This window comes from Dendrobates tinctorius, unplaced genomic scaffold, assembly GCF_039654945.1.
Source record: "Dendrobates tinctorius isolate UK_male_01 unplaced genomic scaffold, ASM3965494v1 ptg000157l, whole genome shotgun sequence".
Taxonomy (NCBI): domain Eukaryota; kingdom Metazoa; phylum Chordata; class Amphibia; order Anura; family Dendrobatidae; genus Dendrobates; species Dendrobates tinctorius.
In genome coordinates, this window is record NW_027361824.1 from 10,878,735 (window position 1) to 10,901,400 (window position 22,666).

At 43.1% G+C, this 22,666-nt stretch overlaps 2 protein-coding genes across 3 annotated transcripts in view; one reads left to right on the plus strand and one right to left on the minus strand.

Moving 5' to 3' along the window:
• LOC141051563 (dicarboxylate carrier UCP2-like) overlaps nt 1-17,420 on the plus strand; it is a 28,253-nt gene extending 10,833 nt beyond the window's left edge. Inside the window, exons 1-7 of one of the 2 annotated variants that reach the window (XM_073548551.1) lie at nt 1,286-1,405; nt 5,556-5,733; nt 5,807-6,014; nt 13,295-13,492; nt 13,729-13,830; nt 15,788-15,968; nt 16,567-17,420. In XM_073548551.1, coding sequence (XP_073404652.1) covers nt 5,608-5,733; nt 5,807-6,014; nt 13,295-13,492; nt 13,729-13,830; nt 15,788-15,968; nt 16,567-16,681 — 930 coding nt within the window. In that variant the 5' untranslated portion in view covers nt 1,286-1,405; nt 5,556-5,607 and the 3' untranslated portion in view covers nt 16,682-17,420. Of the gene's footprint in view, nt 1-1,285; nt 1,406-5,555; nt 5,734-5,806; nt 6,015-13,294; nt 13,493-13,728; nt 13,831-15,787; nt 15,969-16,566 lie in introns of those variants that run through there. The other variant, XM_073548550.1, reaches the window with a different exon arrangement.
• The window catches only part of DNAJB13 (DnaJ heat shock protein family (Hsp40) member B13), a 58,688-nt gene continuing 37,920 nt past the window's right edge, over nt 1,899-22,666 (minus strand). The window contains exon 9 of the mRNA XM_073548548.1: nt 1,899-2,608. The gene's annotated coding sequence lies outside the window, so the exon portion shown is untranslated. The remainder of the gene's footprint in view (nt 2,609-22,666) is intronic.

A 22,666-nucleotide genomic window follows, 5' to 3' on the forward strand; every position in this document is an offset into this window, starting at 1 on the left:
CAAGCAGTATGATGCCTCCACACAGTATGATGCCCCACAGCCCCTACACGCAGTCTGATGCCCCTAGAGTCCCTCTGCATAGTATGATGCCCCACAGCCCCTACAAGCAGTATGATGCCTCCACACAGTATGATGCCCCACAGCCCCTACACGCAGTATGATGCCCCTAGAGTCCCTCTGCACAGTATGATGCCCCACAGCCCCTACAAGCAGTATGATGCCTCCACACAGTATGATGCCCCACAGCCCCTACATGCAGTCTGATGCCCCTGGAGTCCCTCTACACAGTATGATGCCCCACAGCCCCTACAAGCAGTATGATGCCCCTAGAGTCCCTCTGCACAGTATGATGCCCCACAGCCCCTACAAGCAGTATGATGCCTCCACACATTATGATGCCCCACAGCCCCTACACGCAGTCTGATGCCCCTAGAGTCCCTCTGCATAGTATGATGCCCCACAGCCCCTACAAGCAGTATGATGCCTCCACACAGTATGATGCCCCACAGCCCCTACACGCAGTATGATGCCCCTAGAGTCCCTCTGCACAGTATGATGCCCCACAGCCCCTACAAGCAGTATGATGCCTCCACACAGTATGATGCCCCACAGCCCCTACATGCAGTCTGATGCCCCTGGAGTCCCTCTACACAGTATGATGCCCCACAGCCCCTACAAGCAGTATGATGCCCCTAGAGTCCCTCTGCACAGTATGATGCCCCACAGCCCCTACAAGCAGTATGATGCCTCCACACAGTATGATGCCCCACAGCCCCTACACGCAGTCTGATGCCTCCACACAGTATAATGCCCCACATACAATATGATGGTCCACGCACCCCATATGACTCCTCCAGTGTCTTTCTACATAGTGCCCTTCTCTCCTCCGCTCCACCATTATGTTCAACTGTATCTGCACCTAAAAACCTAGATGCAGCTGAAAGCAGGACATGACACCGAATCCTGTGACTGTCACACTGGATCCAAGACGGTTGGGGGGTAACCTTGTTACTACCATTACAGCTCTCACCAGGCCTGTCACCCAGCTTTTCCAAACTCCAGATTTGCAAAAAGGCCTCCAGAAAGTCTTATTTAGAAATTTAACCCCATGAGTACTGTCATTGTTCACTATGGGGGATGGAATTCATATGGGATACATATAATGTAGGACTTTGGTTCCGGTCCAGTGTCAGTGTGAACGAGGCCTGAGCTCCTTGGGCTTTGTTTTGTCACACACGGTGATTTACACAAGTGACAAGTGATCCGTGTTTTCGGCCCCTGTTCCAGGAGATGTAATTAGATGAGGCTGCTGTGCCCAAAATATAAAAGCGAAGACGGTCTCACAAGTCAACACTGGACTCAGAGCGAGCGAGAGACGCAGCAAGACTGGGAGCGTGGACCATAGGTAAGGAAGGGGGAATGTAGGAAGAGAGATAATACAATGGGAATGTATGGAAAATATAATAATAATAATAATACGGAGTCACAAACTATAAAAATAATATAAAGAAACATAGAAAGGAAAGAAATGATAATGTAAAAATAATATCAACTAAACTACAGAAAATATAGAATATATAATAATTAAAGAGGTAGAAGAAACATAATATAAATTATAACAATGGAAAATATTATATAATATAAAATAACAATCATTTACATTACAAATAGACCAGAAAATGGTCTCCACCACAAAGAATAACGTAATATAAAAACATGACTATATAAATGATAGTAATGAGAGAATATGCATTATTATATTATTTAAAATAATTATTAAATATATTGAAAATAAACAAATATTATATTTAAAAAAAATAGATATATTTATACATAAAACACTAATATAAATAAAATATTTATATAGACGTATCATATATATTTACAGGATTTCTAAAAAGATGAAATATACATATATTGTATATTGATTTTATTAGTTTTCATCATCACTATTTAATTGGTACTATTCCCGATCAATATATATCATAAACCAATATCCCCTATGGGGAGTACGAAAAATAAACTGTGAAGATAAAATATATATTGTGTGTATATATGTGTGTGTGTGTATATATATACATATATATAATAAAAAGGTAAAAGAAAACTAAATAAAAAATAAGTATATTCAGTATTAATACGTCCATAAACATCTGATTTATTACAATTAAAAATTAATGAATTCATTATCAAATATAATCGAAATGCCAGAATTCTTTTTTCAGTTATGACAAGTCACCCAAATATTGCAGAAAAAGAGCAACTGAACCTTTGTATGTACACCAATTCTGGTATACCAATACAAACAACAGCAAAAAAAAAAAACAAAAAACAACAGCGGAATTTTGTCTTTTTTTTGACCATTCCATCGCAATTTGAATTGTTTTCTCATTTTTTTAGTGCATTATAGGATAATATAAACTTTTGATTTGTTTTTTTTTCCAAATATTTTAAAAATCCATTGTGTATTTGTCAGCAACATCCCTGGGTTTGTTCCCTGCCCTCGGATTATTCCGCGCTCTCAGGGAATGTTTCTGGCGCCTCTGTACGTTCATCTTCACCTGTATTTCTGGGGTTCCAGTCCCGCCCGGTTCGGGATTAAGAAGATCTATAAAAAGAAAGGCATTTACTGTCTTGTCTTTCCATCGAGATCCTTCTATTCTCTAGAGAGATTTCGGTTTATGTCACAGGACAGAATAGAATAAAAACAATGAATCAGATCTGACGTAAAATGAAGGGTTGAAAGGCCGCCCAACTCCCCCCCCCCCCGCCGCCCGAGGCAAGGGCTTGGGAACTGATGTAAAATAAGCCCCAAAACAAATATATACGGCGTTCACACACTAGAATATCGGTGAGATGATGTCTCCGGGTCACCGAATAGCCTCCTCCGGAAAATCAGGTAATTTTTTACAATTTTTTATAAAATAATTTATCTGTATAATTAAAGCTACAAGGACGCGGTGGTCACACGACCCGTCGCCTGTGGTCATCATAGGACTCCAATCTTACCCGTTTCCATATGTCAGACTTTGCGAATAGAATTCCAAGACGGCGGTGACAACCGACACAAATTGTGAAGAAATTACTATTTTCACCAACATTGAAACCTCAGTGATGTTCTGATGTCGGTGACCACAGGGGACGTCGGGTCAGCGGAGGACATGAGCACAGGGCTGACTTGGCAGGGGTAAAGGCTTCAGATATGTCAGTGATCAGCACACCGGGTAAGGTCACAAGTCCTGGCACCCGGTGATTATAAACGTGTCAACAAGTCTCACCCTTCACCTAGATTCCTGGCTACCTGTCCACAGATGGCCCAGAAGCTGGGTACCCCCTCAGTAACACATTTCCCCCAAAATACTACATTTCCAAGTGAATCCCTTCCATTCAGCTGTTTTCGGCAAAGCTGGGTGACAATCTGGCCACATTTCCGAAACCTCGTAAGTTGTCACCCAGAGTGGCAAAAATGTCCTGCTACAAACTGGTGATATGTGTAATGGGGGCAGTCTGGTCTGCGGCACATATTAAAGGGGTCTGGTTTGCTGTTATGGGGACTGATGTCTGTAGTTTTTGTGGACTGTCATTAATCTAGAAACCTGGTCTTAGATCTGTATTTGTGTAAGACGTCTTGGTTCTGGCTGTCTGACATTTGTGCTACTTTAGGGGTCTGGGCTGGGGGTCTGTCGATACTTAGGGGTCTGGTCTGTGGCCTGCGTTTATGTAAGAGTCCGGTCTGGGGTCTGTATTTGTAGGGTCTGTAATTACTGTACTTGTTTAGGTGGACTGAACTCTGTATTTATCTGGGGGTGTCGACTAGGGTCTGTACATATTATTGGTCCGGTCTGGGGTCTGTATTTATCTGCGGGGTCCGGTCTGGGGTCTGTATTTATCTGCGGGGTCCGGTCTGGGGTCTGTATTTATCTGCGGGGTCCGGTCTGGGGTCTGTATTTATCTGCGGGGTCCGGTCTGGGGTCTGTATTTATCTGCAGGGTCCGGTCTGGGGTCTGTATTTATCTGCGGGGTCCGGTCTGGGGTCTGTATTTATCTGCGGGGTCCGGTCTGGGGTCTGTATTTATCTGCGGGGTCCGGTCTGGGGTCTGTATTTATCTGCGGGGTCCTGGGTCTGGGGTCTGTATTTATCTGCAGGGTAAGGTCTGGGGTCTGTATTTATCTGCGGGGTCCGGTCTGGGGTCTGTATTTATCTGCGGGGTCCGGTCTGGGGTCTGTATTTATCTGCAGGGTCCGGTCTGGGGTCTGTATTTATCTGCGGGGTCCGGGGTCTGTATTTATCTGCAGGGTCCTGGGTCTGGGGTCTGTATTTATCTGCAGGGTCCGGTCTGGGGTCTGTATTTATCTGCGGGGTCCGGTCTGGGGTCTGTATTTATCTGCAGGGTCTGGTCTGGGGTCTGTATTTATCTGTGGGGTCTGGTCTGGGGTCTGTATTTATCTGCGGGGTCCGGTCTGGGGTCTGTATTTATCTGCGGGGTCCGGTCTGGGGTCTGTATTTATCTGCGGGGTCCGGTCTGGGGTCTGTATTTATCTGCAGGGTCCAGTCTTGGGTCTGTATTTATCTGTGGGGTCCGGTCTGGGGTCTGTATTTATCTGCAGGGTCCGGTCTGGGGTCTGTATTTATCTGCAGGGTCCGGTCTGGGGTCTGTATTTATCTGCAGGGTCCGGTCTGGGGTCTGTATTTATCTGTGGGGTCCGGTCTGGGGTCTGTATTTATCTGCAGGGTCCAGTCTGGGGTCTGTATTTATCTGTGGGGTCCGGTCTGGGGTCTGTATTTATCTGTGGGGTCTGTATTTATCTGCGGGGTCCGGTCTGGGGTCTATATTTCTTTACGGGGTCTAGTCTGGGGTCTGTATCCTCAGCTGTGGGTTTTATGCTTAGATCTGTCCCGGTTTTCATTCACTGACCGGAAGCAGAAATCTTTAAAATGGTAAGAAAAGTGGAAACATTTATTTGTCGATCTCCTTTAAATTGAGGTTTCTGACTTTGTCTGTAAGGGACGTGCAGAAAACTTTCCCCGAGATTTATTTAATGACCGAGCAGAAAATTAACCCATCGAAACGGGAAGTCGTGTAAAGAAATGTGAGCATCGGCGACGATCTGAGTCACCGTCACACTCCAACATCCCTTCTGCACACAAAGCAGAATCCCTTTAATCTGGCATCCAACAGTCCAGTAATTCTGATAGTCCGGCGCCATATCTTAGTCCACTAGTCCAGAAAATCTGACAATCTAGTGCCAGAGACCACATGACGATAATGAGGAATTGGAGGGGTTGTCCACTTTTATTAACTTTTTTCTGTTTATATACACGTATTTGGGTCATCTGTGGTCATACAATAGCCTGTAAAAGCCAAACTGTGCAAAATTTGTAATAAAACCCAATCGCAAATATTATTTTTAGCTGAAAATACATGCATGTATGTAAAAACAAATCTTTAAGTTTTATTTAAAGGGACTGTCCCTTTAAGATCATGAATGGAACGTGTGGAGACGTACTCCATTACATGATGGGTTCCTAATGTCAGAATTTTTTATCCTCGCAGGTAACGTGTGAAGCATCACTGGTCGTCAACTACAAAACCTACAAAAGAAAAGATGGTCGGACTGAAGCCCTCCGAGGTTCCCCCCACACTGACGGTGAAGTTTGTGGGCGCTGGGACGGCAGCCTGTATTGCGGATTTGGTCACATTCCCCTTAGACACGGCGAAAGTCAGACTGCAGGTAAATAAGATCACCCCATGGGGGAAGGGGTGTAAATATATGAAAAAGTCTTCACTCCCTGTCCTATCTGCAGATCCAAGGGGAGGGTCCGGCGCAGCCCAGCGTCCGAGTCGTCCAGTACAAGGGGGTGATGGGGACGATCTCCACCATGGTGAAGATGGAGGGGCCGGCCAGTCTCTACAATGGGCTGGTGGCCGGGCTGCAGCGGCAGATGACCTTCGCCTCTATCCGGATTGGGATGTACGACTCCGTGAAGCAGTTTTACTGTCGGCAGTCAGAAAGTGAGCGACGGCCATTACCCTGTATCTGTGTGAATGGAGGAAAACCTGCATTTTGCTAAAGACCTAACTCTAATGTGGGATCTTTTTGGGGGGAACACTAAAATGCCCTATAAAAGAAAACGTGCCCCATAATAATGGCAGCCACAGTGTACCTAAAATAGTAAAATCACAGTGACCCCATAAGAGTGACATTGTAGTGACCTTAAAATAGGGACATCATAGTGACCCCATAACAGTGACCCCAAAACAGTGACATCATAGTGACCCCATAACAGTGACATGATAGTGACTCCATAACAGTGACATCATAGTGACCCCCATAAGAGTGACATCATAGTGACCCTATAATAGTGACATCACTGTTACCCCATTATAGTGACATCACAGTGACCACAAGACAGGAACATCACAGTGACCCCAAAACAGGGACATCACAGTGACCCCATAATAGTGACATCACAGTGACCCCATAGCAATGACAACACAGTGACCCCATAACAGTGGCATCATAGTGACCCCATAACAGTGACATCATAGTGACCCCAAAACAGTGACATCATAGTGACCCCCATTAGAGTGGCATCATAGTGACCCTATAATAGTGACGTCACTGTTACCCCATAATAGTGACATCACAGTGACCCCAAAACAGGGACATCACAGCAACCCCATAATAGTGACATCACAGTGACCCCATTATAGTGACATCACAGTGACCCCATAACAGTGACATCATAGTGAGCCCAGAACAGTAACATCATAGTGACCTCATAACAGTGATATCATAGTGACCCCATAGCAGTGACATCACGGCAACCCCAAAACAGGGACATCACAATGACCACATAACAGTAACATCTGTGACCCCATAACAGTGAGATCATAGTGACCCCATAACAGTGACACCACAGTGACCCTATAACAGTGACATCACAGCGACCCCATAGCAGTGACATCACGGCAACCCCAAAACAGGGACATCACAGTGACCCCATAACAGTAACATCTGTGACCCCATAACAGTGACATCATAGTGTCATCAGTGACATCACAACACACCCATATAACAGTGACATAAGTAACTCCATATCTGTAACATCAGCGTGAGCACATCACACATTCATCACAGTGGCCCCATTTCAGTGGCATCGGAGCGACCCCATAACACTGACATCATAGTGACCCCATAATACTGACATCATAGTGACCCCATAACACTGACAAAATAGTGTCCCCATAACAGTGACATCAAAGTGATGACATAAGTGATATCAGAGTATCAGCCAAAATACACCCATAATAATGACATCAAAGTACAATTAGTGACATCACAGTACACCTATAACAGAGACATCACAGTACACCTATAACAGAGACATCACAGTACACCTATAATAAAGACATCACAGTACACCTATAACAGAGACATCACAGTACACCTATAACAGAGACATCACAGTACACCTATAATAAAGACATCACAGTACACCTATAATAGAGACATCACAGTACACCTATAACAGAGGCATCACAGTACACCTATAATAAAGACATCACAGTACACCTATAACAGAGACATCACAGTACACCTATAATAGAGACATCACAGTACACCTATAACAGAGACATCACAGTACACCTATAATAGAGACATCACAGTACACCTATAACAGAGACATCACAGTACACCTATAACAGAGACATCACAGTACACCTATAACAGAGGCATCACAGTACACCTATAATAGAGACATCACAGTACACCTATAATAAAGACATCACAGTACACCTATAACAGAGACATCACAGTACACCTATAATAGAGACATCACAGTACACCTATAACAGAGACATCACAGTACACCTATAATAAAGACATCACAGTACACCTATAACAGAGACATCACAGTACACCTATAACAGAGACATCACAGTACACCTATAACAGAGGCATCACAGTACACCTATAATAGAGACATCACAGTACACCTATAATAAAGACATCACAGTACACCTATAACAGAGACATCACAGTACACCTATAATAGAGACATCACAGTACACCTATAACAGAGACATCACAGTACACCTATAATAGAGACATCACAGTACACCTATAACAGAGACATCACAGTACACCTATAATAGAGACATCACAGTACACCTATAACAGAGACATCACAGTACACCTATAACAGAGACATCACAGTACACCTATAATAGAGACATCACAGTACACCTATAATAAAGACATCACAGTACACCTATAACAGAGACATCACAGTACACCTATAATAGAGACATCACAGTACACCTATAACAGAGACATCACAGTACACCTATAACAGAGACATCACAGTACACCTATAATAGAGACATCACAGTACACCTATAACAGAGACATCACAGTACACCTATAACAGAGACATCACAGTACACCTATAACAGAGACATCACAGTACACCTATAATAAAGACATCACAGTACACCTATAATAGAGACATCACAGTACACCTATAACAGAGACATCACAGTACACCTATAACAGAGACATCACAGTACACCTATAATAGAGACATCACAGTACACCTATAACAGAGACATCACAGTACACCTATAATAGAGACATCACAGTACACCTATAACAGAGGCATCACAGTACACCTATAACAGAGACATCACAGTACACCTATAATAGAGACATCACAGTACACCTATAATAGAGACATCACAGTACACCTATAACAGAGGCATCACAGTACACCTATAACAGAGACATCACAGTACACCTATAATAGAGACATCACAGTACACCTATAATAGAGACATCACAGTACACCTATAATAGAGACATCACAGTACACCTATAACAGAGACATCACAGTACACCTATAACAGAGGCATCACAGTACACCTATAACAGAGACATCACAGTACACCTATAACAGAGACATCACAGTACACCTATAACAGAGACATCACAGTACACCTATAACAGAGACATCACAGTACACCTATAACAGAGACATCACAGTACACCTATAACAGAGACATCACAGTACACCTATAACAGAGACATCACAGTACACCTATAATAGAGACATCACAGTACACCTATAATAGAGACATCACAGTACACCTATAATAAAGACATCACAGTACACCTATAACAGAGACATCACAGTACACCTATAACAGAGACATCACAGTACACCTATAATAGAGACATCACAGTACACCTATAACAGAGACATCACAGTACACCTATAATAGAGACATCACAGTACACCTATAACAGAGACATCACAGTACACCTATAACAGAGACATCACAGTACACCTATAACAGAGACATCACAGTACACCTATAACAGAGACATCACAGTACACCTATAACAGAGACATCACAGTACACCTATAACAGAGACATCACAGTACACCTATAATAGAGACATCACAGTACACCTATAATAGAGACATCACAGTACACCTATAATAAAGACATCACAGTACACCTATAACAGAGACATCACAGTACACCTATAATAAAGACATCACAGTACACCTATAACAGAGACATCACAGTACACCTATAACAGAGACATCACAGTACACCTATAATAGAGACATCACAGTACACCTATAATAGAGACATCACAGTACACCTATAATAAAGACATCACAGTACACCTATAACAGAGACATCATAGTACACCTATAACAGAGACATCACAGTACACCTATAATAGAGACATCACAGTACACCTATAACAGAGACATCACAGTACACCTATAACAGAGACATCACAGTACACCTATAACAGAGACATCACAGTACACCTATAACAGAGACATCACAGTACACCTATAACAGAGACATCACAGTACACCTATAATAGAGACATCACAGTACACCTATAATAGAGACATCACAGTACACCTATAATAAAGACATCACAGTACACCTATAACAGAGACATCACAGTACACCTATAACAGAGACATCACAGTACACCTATAATAGAGACATCACAGTACACCTATAACAGAGACATCACAGTACACCTATAATAGAGACATCACAGTACACCTATAACAGAGACATCACAGTACACCTATAACAGAGACATCACAGTACACCTATAACAGAGACATCACAGTACACCTATAATAAAGACATCACAGTACACCTATAACAGAGACATCACAGTACACCTATAATAGAGACATCACAGTACACCTATAATAAAGACATCACAGTACACCTATAATAGAGACATCACAGTACACCTATAATAGAGACATCACAGTACACCTATAACAGAGACATCACAGTACACCTATAACAGAGACATCACAGTACACCTATAATAGAGACATCACAGTACACCTATAATAGAGACATCACAGTACACCTATAATAGAGACATCACAGTACACCTATAACAGAGACATCACAGTACACCTATAATAGAGACATCACAGTACACCTATAACAGAGACATCACAGTACACCTATAACAGAGACATCACAGTACACCTATAATAGAGACATCACAGTACACCTATAATAGAGACATCACAGTACACCTATAATAGAGACATCACAGTACACCTATAACAGAGACATCACAGTACACCTATAACAGAGACATCACAGTACACCTATAATAGAGACATCACAGTACACCTATAATAGAGACATCACAGTACACCTATAATAGAGACATCACAGTACACCTATAATAGAGACATCACAGTACACCTATAATAGAGACATCACAGTACACCTATAATAGAGACATCACAGTACACCTATAACAGAGACATCACAGTACACCTATAATAAAGACATCACAGTACACCTATAATAGAGACATCACAGTACACCTATAACAGAGACATCACAGTACACCTATAATAAAGACATCACAGTACACCTATAACAGAGACATCACAGTACACCTATAATAGAGACATCACAGTACACCTATAATAAAGACATCACAGTACACCTATAACAGAGACATCACAGTACACCTATAACAGAGACATCACAGTACACCTATAATAGAGACATCACAGTACACCTATAACAGAGACATCACAGTACACCTATAACAGAGACATCACAGTACACCTATAACAGAGACATCACAGTACACCTATAATAAAGACATCACAGTACACCTATAACAGAGACATCACAGTACACCTATAACAGAGACATCACAGTACACCTATAATAAAGACATCACAGTACACCTATAACAGAGACATCACAGTACACCTATAACAGAGACATCACAGTACACCTATAACAGAGACATCACAGTACACCTATAACAGAGACATCACAGTACACCTATAATAGAGACATCACAGTACACCTATAACAGAGACATCACAGTACACCTATAACAGAGACATCACAGTACACCTATAATAAAGACATCACAGTACACCTATAATAGAGACATCACAGTACACCTATAATAGAGACATCACAGTACACCTATAATAGAGACATCACAGTACACCTATAACAGAGACATCACAGTACACCTATAATAAAGACATCACAGTACACCTATAACAGAGACATCACAGTACACCTATAATAGAGACATCACAGTACACCTATAATAGAGACATCACAGTACACCTATAACAGAGACATCACAGTACACCTATAATAAAGACATCACAGTACACCTATAACAGAGACATCACAGTACACCTATAACAGAGACATCACAGTACACCTATAATAAAGACATCACAGTACACCTATAACAGAGACATCACAGTACACCTATAACAGAGACATCACAGTACACCTATAACAGAGACATCACAGTACACCTATAACAGAGACATCACAGTACACCTATAACAGAGACATCACAGTACACCTATAACAGAGACATCACAGTACACCTATAACAGAGACATCACAGTACACCTATAATAGAGACATCACAGTACACCTATAACAGAGACATCACAGTACACCTATAACAGAGACATCACAGTACACCTATAATAAAGACATCACAGTACACCTATAATAGAGACATCACAGTACACCTATAATAGAGACATCACAGTACACCTATAATAGAGACATCACAGTACACCTATAACAGAGACATCACAGTACACCTATAACAGAGACATCACAGTACACCTATAACAGAGACATCACAGTACACCTATAACAGAGACATCACAGTACACCTATAACAGAGACATCACAGTACACCTATAACAGAGACATCACAGTACACCTATAATAAAGACATCACAGTACACCTATAATAGAGACATCACAGTACACCCATAATTTTAACATTACAGTGTCATTGTCACGAGGTTACTGTGATAGTGAGGAGCCAGAAGACCGCAGCGTCTGATTGCTCCTACTCCGGTGCTGAGAAGAAGCACTTCTCCTTCATTTTAATGGTGTTTATTCCTTTTGGCAGAACAGCGGTTAATCTTCCAAGTTGGATAGCTCTGAGCTCACAGTTGAGCTTGGTCAGCCACTCCTTTCCCCTTTATAATCTGGGCTCTGATACAAATCCTTGTCAGAGCTAGCATTTGCTGCATGGCTTAGGAGGAGAGGTGTTCATATGAGGAGAGTTGGATGAGGTATCTGTGTCTGTTCCTTGGTTTGTATTTGTGGTAATTCCTTATCCTTCTCTATTTTGGTTTATTCCTCATCCTCTACTCTCTGGTGCATTCCTCTGTTTTTATGTGAGTGAATATTTTGTATGCCTGGAGTTTTCTGTTAACCCTTGATTGTGTAGCCTGGTTTGTTGGGTTGATGTACTGTGGTGCACAATAGCGCCCCTCTTCCCCGGGTGGGGGAAGAGAACAGACAGAGGGTTAACTCAGGAGATAAAACAAGGGTGGCAGCCCTGGCATCTTCATCTTCAGAAGTATTCCAGGGAATAGGGTGAGGTAGGGTGCCCCCTAGAGTTAGTGACAGGGAAGAAGCCCCTGATCCTGGAGCACCCGACAGCTGTGTCATGACAGCCCCGTAAAAATGTGTGAAACGTAACTTTCCCTATACTGAAACCTGACTATGTGAATGAGGAACTGTGCATGTTATCACCATTTCCCCCAAGATTGGCACTACGTACAGCTCTTGGTACACAGGGGCGACCATAAGGACACATACGTAGGTACCCGATGCAGGGTGAGAGCAGCTATCTGACTGTTGTCGTGGTGAAGCACCGCTGGGCTACTTCCTGTATCTATCGCCTTCTCTTTTCCCAGATTCCGGGGTCACATGCCGACTTCTCGCTGGATCCACAACCGGGGCCCTGGCCGTCACCTGCGCTCAGCCAACGGATGTGGTGAAAGTGAGGTTCCAGGCCGACATCAAGGTCATAGAAGGTCACAGGAGGTATAATGGCACTGTGGATGCCTACAAGACCATCGCCAAGGAAGAGGGGGTCCGAGGACTCTGGAAAGGTGGGACAGCTGAAGATCATTCCTTATAAACCCATATAAAACCACAGTCCTGAGACAAGAATATCTAAACCACCGATGTCCACTGCTTTACCCTGCAGCGTTCCATGATCTTCATGCACTTATGACCATCAGGGGGCGTTGGGGCATTATAGCATTCATGTCGGCCATTTACTGTATATATTGTATAGACCTGTATGGATTATAACCACAGGTGAACTTTAGTTTTTTCTACGCAGGAACAGTACCCAACATTACCCGCAACGCCATCGTGAACTGCGCAGAACTGGTGACCTACGACCTGATCAAAGAAGCCATCCTTATCCGCCAGCTCATGACAGGTGAGGACCGTTCTGTCCAGACATCACCGCCTATCATATCTACCAACCCTGACGTCCTGCACACGTTGTTCTGTCACCAGAGTGGATGGCAGCACATTGTACCGATATATGGTGATAATAGAGATCAACTGGCACAATCGTTATTACCTGCACCTGAGAAAGGCACTGAGATAAGAGAAGACATCATGTCCACGGCGAAACATTACTCCTGATAACAAATCTCATCATTCCCAAAGCTATAAAAATAACACCGCACGTACAGAGAAATAAAACAGTAAAAACTCCGACCAAGGTTCACATATTTACATATAGGAGTGGAATTATAGCAGTTATATTCTTCTACATAGGAGGCAGTATTTATAGTAGTTATATTCTTGTACATAGGAGCAGTATTATAGTAGTTATATTCTTGTACATAGGAGCAGTATTATAGTAGTTATATTCTTGTACATAGGAGCAGTATTATAGTAGTTATATTCTTGTACATAGGAGCAGCATTATAGTAGTTATATTCTTGTACATAGGAGCAGTATTATAGTAGTTATATTCTTGTATATAGGGGCAGTATTATAGTAGTTATATTCTTGTATATAGGGGGCAGTATTATAGTAGTTATATTCTTGTACATAGGGGGGCAGTATTATAGTAGTTATATTCTTGTACATAGGAGCAGTATTATAGTAGTTATATTCTTGTACATAGGGGCAGTATTATAGTAGTTATATTCTTGTACATAGGGAGCAGTATTATAGTAGTTATATTCTTGTACATAGGGGCAGTATTATAGTAGTTATATTCTTGTACATAGGAGCAGTATTATAGTAGTTATATTCTTGTACATAGGGGCAGTATTATAGTAGTTATATTCTTGTACATAGGGAGCAGTATTATAGCAGTTATATTCTTGTACATAGGGACCAGTATTATAGTAGTTATATTCTTGTACATAGGTAGCAGTATTATAGTAGTTATATTCTTGTACATAGGGGGCAGTATTATAGTAGTTATATTCTTGTACATAGGGAGCAGTATTATAGTAGTTATATTCTTGTACATAGGGGCAGTATTATAGTAGTTATATTCTTGTACATAGGAACAGTATTATAGTAGTTATATTCTTGTACATAGGGGCAGTATTATAGTAGTAATATTGTTGTACATAGGGAGCAGTATTATAGTAGTTATATTCTTGTACATAGGGAGCAGTATTATAGTAGTTATATTCTTGTATATAGGGGCAGTATTATTGTAGTAATATTCTTGTATATAGGGGCAGTATTATTGTAGTTATATTCTTGTATATAGGGGCAGTATTATTGTAGTTATATTCTTGTATATAGGGGCAGTATTATTGTAGTTATATTCTTGTATATAGGGGCAGTATTATAGTAGTTATGTTCTTGTACATAGGGAGCAGTATTATAGTAGTTATATTCTTGTACATAGGGGCAGTATTATAGTAGTTATATTCTTGTACATAGGGAGCAGTATTATAGTAGTTATATTCTTGTACATAGGGAGCAGTATTATAGTAGTTATATTCTTGTATATAGGGGCAGTATTATTGTAGTAATATTCTTGTACATAGGGAGCAGTATTATAGTAGTTATATTCTTGTACATTGGGGGCAGTATTATAGTAGTTATATTCTTGTACATTTGGGGCAGTATTATAGTAGTTATATTCTTGTACATAGGAACAGTATTATAGTAGTTATATTCTTGTACATAGGGGCAGTCTTATAGTAGTTATATTCTTGTACATAGGGGCAGAATTATAGTAGTTATAGTCTTGTACATAGGAGCAGTATTATTGTAGTAATATTCTTGTATATAGGGGCAGTATTATTGTAGTTATATTCTTGTATATAGGGGCAGTATTATAGTAGTTATATTCTTGTATATAGGGGCAGTATTACTGGATTGTTATTGAGTCCCGGTGTTATTATTGTCTCCAGATAACCTTCCGTGTCATTTTGTGGCTGCGTTTGGTGCTGGTTTCTGCACGACAGTTGTGGCGTCTCCGGTGGATGTGGTGAAGACTCGGTACATGAACTCTACGGCTGGGCAGTACAGGAACGCACTGAATTGTGCCTTTACCATGTTGGTTAATGAGGGCAGCCTGGCATTTTACAAGGGGTAAGCTGCCTCGTGTGCACACAGTCATGTCACAGGTGTCGTAATGCTGCGCTTTCAAGAAAATGTGATACAATTTCGATGAGATCCATTGTTGGATGATGCTTTTCTATATGTAATATCTCTGTCTGCTGTCAGTTGATTGAAGCATTCTCATTTTTATTCGGCCCCAGATGTCTCATTGTAACAAATCCTCAGCTGTGGGACGTAATAATTCAGGATGGATCCAGTGAAGACAAGAATGCTCCAAATCACTGACAGCATGCAGAGATCTTGAGTATTTCTGAGGGTATGTGCCCACATTGTGGAGCCCACATTGCAGATTTTTCCGCACGGATTTGCCTGAAGCCGCAGTAAAATGACCTGCGTTTTACCTATGAATTTCCTGCAGATTTATAGTGGATTTAGTGCGGATTCCTATCATGGAAGAGGTGTAGAAACGCTGCGGAATCTGCGGAAAATAAACCGCAGCAAATCTGAGCGAAATTTTCCGCAGCATGTGCACTGCATTTTTTAGATTCCATCGGTTAAATGGTGCTGTACACCGCAGCAGAATCCGCAACGTGTGCACACCGCCTAATGCTTTGGTTCCTTTCTGTAGGTTTGTTCCGGCTTTTCTCAGACTCGGCTCCTGGAATATCGTCATGTTCGTGAGCTACGAGCAGCTGAAGAGAGCGATGATGATGGTCCATGGCTCCTGGGAAGACCCCCACTAACCAGCAATGACATTTTAGGGGTCCCAATATTTCCGGCTGACCGGGTTAAGCTGTGAGAGGTCGTAACTTGTGGATCCTGCCCCCGTGGCGGCCACATATAGGGTGGGCACAGGACGAGGCGGTGGTGGTGGCGAGGTGCGGGATTATATATTGGGATGGAGGCGGATTATACAGCCCTGCGGGGGACGGCCATTTACCGCCACTCTCTGGCTGCCGAGGATTTGCTGTGTTAGCACCTAATATTAACTTTCTAGGTGCCACCTGGTTATAAGACCGGTCAAGGTCTAAGAGGGCATAGAGCAGACGACGGCTGTAAAATGTACTGTATAAATGGAGGTTTACAGAAGTTCACACCATATCCCAATTCATTGCTGTCCCTAGCACCCCATTACAGTGACAGGGCACAGCCTCAAGGGGGCCCTAGAGCCCAGGAGCAGCAGTGGGCCCCAATCTGCCTGTGCGACTGGCGCGGCGCCCCCTGTATCCCCCCCTTTAGGAAGCAGGATGATCGCGTTATATGAGCCATCGATCAGCAGATCCCACCAATAAAAAACAAATGTCTGGATGCCGGACAGACTCAGGCCGGGAATCACACTGGCAGCGTCCAACACAGTGACCAATGCCGCTGCCAGAAATGATGACTCACGACCCGGCGATCGACGCCTGATGCTCACGATCCATTCCACGTCCCCGATACAACACGAGTGTCTGTTTACTAATAAAAATGATCAAATACTGACCGACTCTGATGTTACTGCTTTATCCAAGCCCGTCGCCGCTATGTCTTCACACCCCGGGAAGATTTCCACATTTTTTCCCGTTACAAACCAGTTATTGGGATTCTCTGTGACACCGACACAAAGTGACGAGAATCTGTGATGTAAAGGGAATGATACGAGGTTTTCTGATTATTTTACAAATGTGAATCCATACATTGTTCTCTTCACCTGTCTCTGCAGTCTTTTGGGTCTGTCTCTTCAGCTTTCTCTGCAGTCTTTTGGGGTCTGTCTCTCCAGCTTTCTCTTCTGTCTTTTGGGGTCTGTCTCTCCAGCTTTCTCTGCAGTCTTTTGGGGTCTGTCTCTTCACTTTTCTCTGCAGTCTTTTGGGGTCTGTCTCTCCACCTTTCTCTACAGTCTTTTGGGGTCTGTCTCTTCACTTTTCTCTGCAGTCTTTTGGGGTCTGTCTCTCCCACTTTTCTCTGCAGTCTTTTGGGGTCTGTCTCTCCACCTTTCTCTACAGTCTTTTGGGGTCTGTTTCTCCCACCTTTCTCTGCAGTCTTTTGGGGGCTGTCTCTCCATCTTTCTCTGCAGTCTTTTGGGGTCTGTCTCTCCACCTTTCTCTGCAGTCTTTTGGGTCTGTCTCTCCATCTTTCTCTGCAGTCTTTTGGGGTCTGTCTCTCCACCTTTCTCTGCAGTTTTTTGGGGTCTGTCTCTCCAGCTTTCTCTGCAGTCTTTTGGGGTCTGTCTCTCCACCTTTCTCTGCAGTCTTTTGGGGTCTGTCTCTCCACCTTTCTCTGCAGTCTTTTGGGTCTGTCTCTCCATCTTTCTCTGCAGTCTTTTGGGGTCTGTCTCTCCACCTTTCTCTGCAGTTTTTTGGGGTCTGTCTCTCCAGCTTTCTCTGCAGTCTTTTGGGGTCTGTCTCTCCACCTTTCTCTGCAGTCTTTTGGGGTCTGTCTCTCCAGCTTTCTCTGCAGTCTTTTGGGGTCTGTCCACCTTTCTCTGCAGTCTTTTGGGGTCTGTCTCTTCAGCTTTCTCTGCAGTCTTTTGGGGTCTGTCTCTCCACCTTTCTCTGCAGTCTTTTGGGGTCTGTCTCTCCCACCTTTCTCTGCAGTCTTTTGGGGTCTGTCTCTCCAGCTTTGCACATCTACAGGTGACATTTTGCCCCTTCTTCAGTGAGACTGGACGGAGACGTCTGTGATCAGTAATTTTCCCGTCTTGTCACAGATTCTCTGGGATTTGGGTCTGGACGGTGACTGCGCCGCTCACACACAGGAATATGCTCTGATCTAAACCTTCCATTGTAGCTCTGGCAGGTTGTTTAGGGTCGCTGTCCTGCTGGAACCTACGCCACAGTATCAAGTTTTCTGCAGCCTCTAACAGGTTTTCCTCCAGGATTGCCCAGTATTTAGCTCCATCCAACTTCTCATCAACTCTGGCCAGCTTCGCTGTCTCTTCTGAAGAAAATCCTCCCCACAGCATGATGCAGCCACCACCATGTGTTTCGTTGGGGATGGTGTTTTCAGGGTGATACATACAAACTCATAGAGTTTTGCATTTAGCCCAAAAACGTCTCATCTGACTGCTGAGCCGTGTATCTAATCCTCTCCTGTGTGATACTGACTGCTGAGCCATGTATCTAATCCTATCCTGTGTGATACTGACTGCTGAGCCGTATATCTAATCCTCTCCTGTGTGATACTGTTTGCTGAGCCGTGTATCTAATCCTCTCCTGTGTGATACTGTCTGCTGAGCCGTGTATCTAATCCTCTCCTGTGTGATACTGACTGCTGAGCCGTGTATCTAATCCTCTCCTGTGTGATACTGACTGCTGAGCCGTGTATCTAATCCTCTCCTGTGTGATACTGTCTGCTGAGCCGTGTATCTAATCGTATCCTGTGTGATACTGACTGCTGAGCCATGTATCTAATCCTATCCTGTGTAATACTGTCTGCTGAGCCGTGTATCTAATCCTATCCTGTGTGATGCTGACTGCTGAGCCGTGTATCTAATCCTCTCCTGTGTGATACTGACTGCTGAGCCGTGTATCTAATCCTCTCCTGTGTGATATTGTCTGCTGAGCCGTGTATCTAATCCTATCCTGTGTGATACTGACTGCTGAGCTGTGTATCTAATCCTATCCTGTGTGATACAGACTGCTGAGCTGTGTATATAATCCTCTCCTGTGTGATACTGACTGCTGAGCCGTGTATCTAATCCTATCCTGTGTGATACTGACTGCTGAGCCGTGTATCTTATCCTCGCCTGTGTGATACTGACTGCTGAGATGTGTATCTAATCCTATCCTGTGTGATACTGACTGCTGAGCCGTGTATCTATTCCTATCCTGTGTAATACTGACTGCTGAGCCATGTATCTAATCCTCTCCTGTGTGATACTGACTGCTGAGCTGTGTATCTAATCCTCTCCTGTGTGATACTGACTGCTGAGCCGTGTATCTAATCCTATCCTGTGTGATACTGTCTGCTGAGCCGTGTATCTAATCCTCTCCTGTGTGATGCTGACTGCTGAGCAGTGTATCTAATCCTATCCTGTGTGATACTGACTGCTGAGCCGTGTATCTAATCCTATCCTGTGTGATACTGACTGCTGAGCCGTGTATCTAATCCTGTCCTGTGTGATACTGACTGCTGAGCCGTGTATCTAATCCTCTCCTGTGTGATACTGTCTGCTGAGCTGTGTATCTACTCCTATCCTGTGTGATACTGACTGCTGAGCTGTGTATCTAATCCCATCCTGTGTGATACTGACTGCTGAGCCGTGTATCTAATCCTCTCCTGTGTGATACTGACTGCTGAGCCGTGTATCTAATCCCCTCCTGTGTGATACTGACTGCTGAGCCGTGTATCTAATCCTATCCTGTGTGATACTGACTGCTGAGCCGTGTATCTAATCCTATCCTGTGTGATACTGACAGCTGAGCCGTGTATCTAATCCTATCCTGTGTGATACTGACTGCTGAGCCGTGTATCTAATCCTATCCTGTGTGATACTGACTGCTGAGCCGTGTATCTAATCCTATCCTGTGTGATACTGACTGCTGAGCTGTGTATCTAATCCTATCCTGTGTGATACTGACTGCTGAGCCGTGTATCTAATCCTATCCTGTGTGATACTGACTGCTGAGCCGTGTATCTAATCCTGTGTGATACTGACTGCTGAGCCGTGTATCTAATCCCATCCTGCGTGATACAGTATTGGAGGCCCACCCATATGACTGACGTCCTTCTCCCGGCTCGTTAGATCCGGAGTCGCAGTTCCTGGAAATCCTCGAGGCCGGAGCGTGATGTCCTGGATGACGCCGTTGTTCGGACTCTGTGTTTCACAGCAGAACATCAAATATGGAGACACGACGACACTAGAGCCTGATCCCTCCAGCTCTACCTTACAGGACTACTCCACCTATCATACACCCACGTCCCACAATGTGGGTCAGCCATGCTCTGGACACCCCATCAGGCCCCCTTAGGGGTCTCCTGGTTCCGACACTTTGTGCCATAGGACGTACAGACATCTGACTGGGATGATTTAGCGAATCCTGCTTTGAGCAGGGGGTTGAACCAGATGACCCAGGAGGTCCCTTCCAACTCTACGATTCTATGATTCTATGATTATAATATAATACTGCAGTATGACGTAATGCGCTATAGCGTTATATAACAGCCCTATGATAACGATGTCCTCTCCGTGTCCCCGGCCCGCGCTGCTATTATTAATAGTAATATTTCCAGAAAACACGACTGGATGGATCCAGCCCGTGACATCGGACACTGTACACAGCCCTGATGTGAATGTCCGCCACCTGCGCCGTCACACGATTAATTATAGCTACTTGAACTTCAACCGCAATCACAGGCCCTACATGTGCTGAGAACCGCACAACCCCATCCCGGGCCACCTCCGCCACCTGTGCTCCGAACTGATGGGTAGAACTTAAGGCATTCTCTCGTGATGCTATACAATTGTATCAATGGCAAATATGGCACCAAGATAATGCCGCCATAGAGTGCCGAAATGATACCATGTAATACTGCCATACAGTTCCAGAATAATACTACCATACAGTGCCCCAAAATCTACCATTATGCTGAGCTGTAATGTGCTGAGATAATAGCTCCATACCGTACTAAAATAATACTACCATAATGCAGCCAAAATACACCATAATGGAGAGCATCGATGTGCTGAAATAATATTACCATACAGTACCAACATAATACTGCCAGACAGCGTGCAAAATACGCTATGATGCAGAGACTCAAGGTACGAAGTGTGCAACACCAAAACCAACATAATTCTGCCATAGAGAGGACAAAATAGATCATGATCCTGAGCACTAATATGCTGATATAAAAAGGCCTTAAAGTGCTAATATAATACTACCGTCATATAGTGCCCAAAATATATCATGATCCTGAGCAGTAATATGCTGATACAATAAGGCCATAACGTGCTAAAATAATACTACCGTCATATAGTGCCCAAAATATATCATGATTCTGAGCACTAATATGCTGATACAATAAGGCCATAAAGTGCTAATATAATACTACCGTCATATAGTGCCCAAAATATATCATGATTCTGAGCACTAATATGCTGATACAATAAGGCCATAACGTGCTAATATAATACTACCGTCATATAGTGCCCAAAATATATCATGATCCTGAGCACTAATATGCCAATACAATAAGGCTATAAAGTGATAATATAATACTACCGCCATATAGTGCCCAAAATATATCATCAATGTGCTAAGATAATAGCGCCACACAGTGCTGAAATTAAAGTGACATATGGCCATTTTCTTTGTTCGCCACCTTATTGGTTATATAATACAATGTGTATGGTCAGGTCTAATATTGGGATCACGCACATAACGTATCCTCGGAATGTGGGGTCTGTTCTTTTTGGTTGGAGGATAACATTCAATATTAAGCGTTACTATATGGCGGCATATTGCACCATACGAAGCCAAGAGCAGAGATTTAGTACCGAGCCTAAATCTGCTCCTGTGTGACCCTGTAGTAACATGGGGCAGACATCGTTTACAACACCGCCATATTGATCAATCTGCGCCCGTGAGGTTGGACAGGGTTAATAAAACCATGTTTGCTTTCCCTCACAAACAGAACCTGTCCAAAGGTTGCACCCGGCATTACAACCCAACCTGCAGACAAGAGAAGTGGCGGTTCTGGAAGAAAGCGGCCATATTTAAATTGGAGCAGTTGCCCATGACAACCAA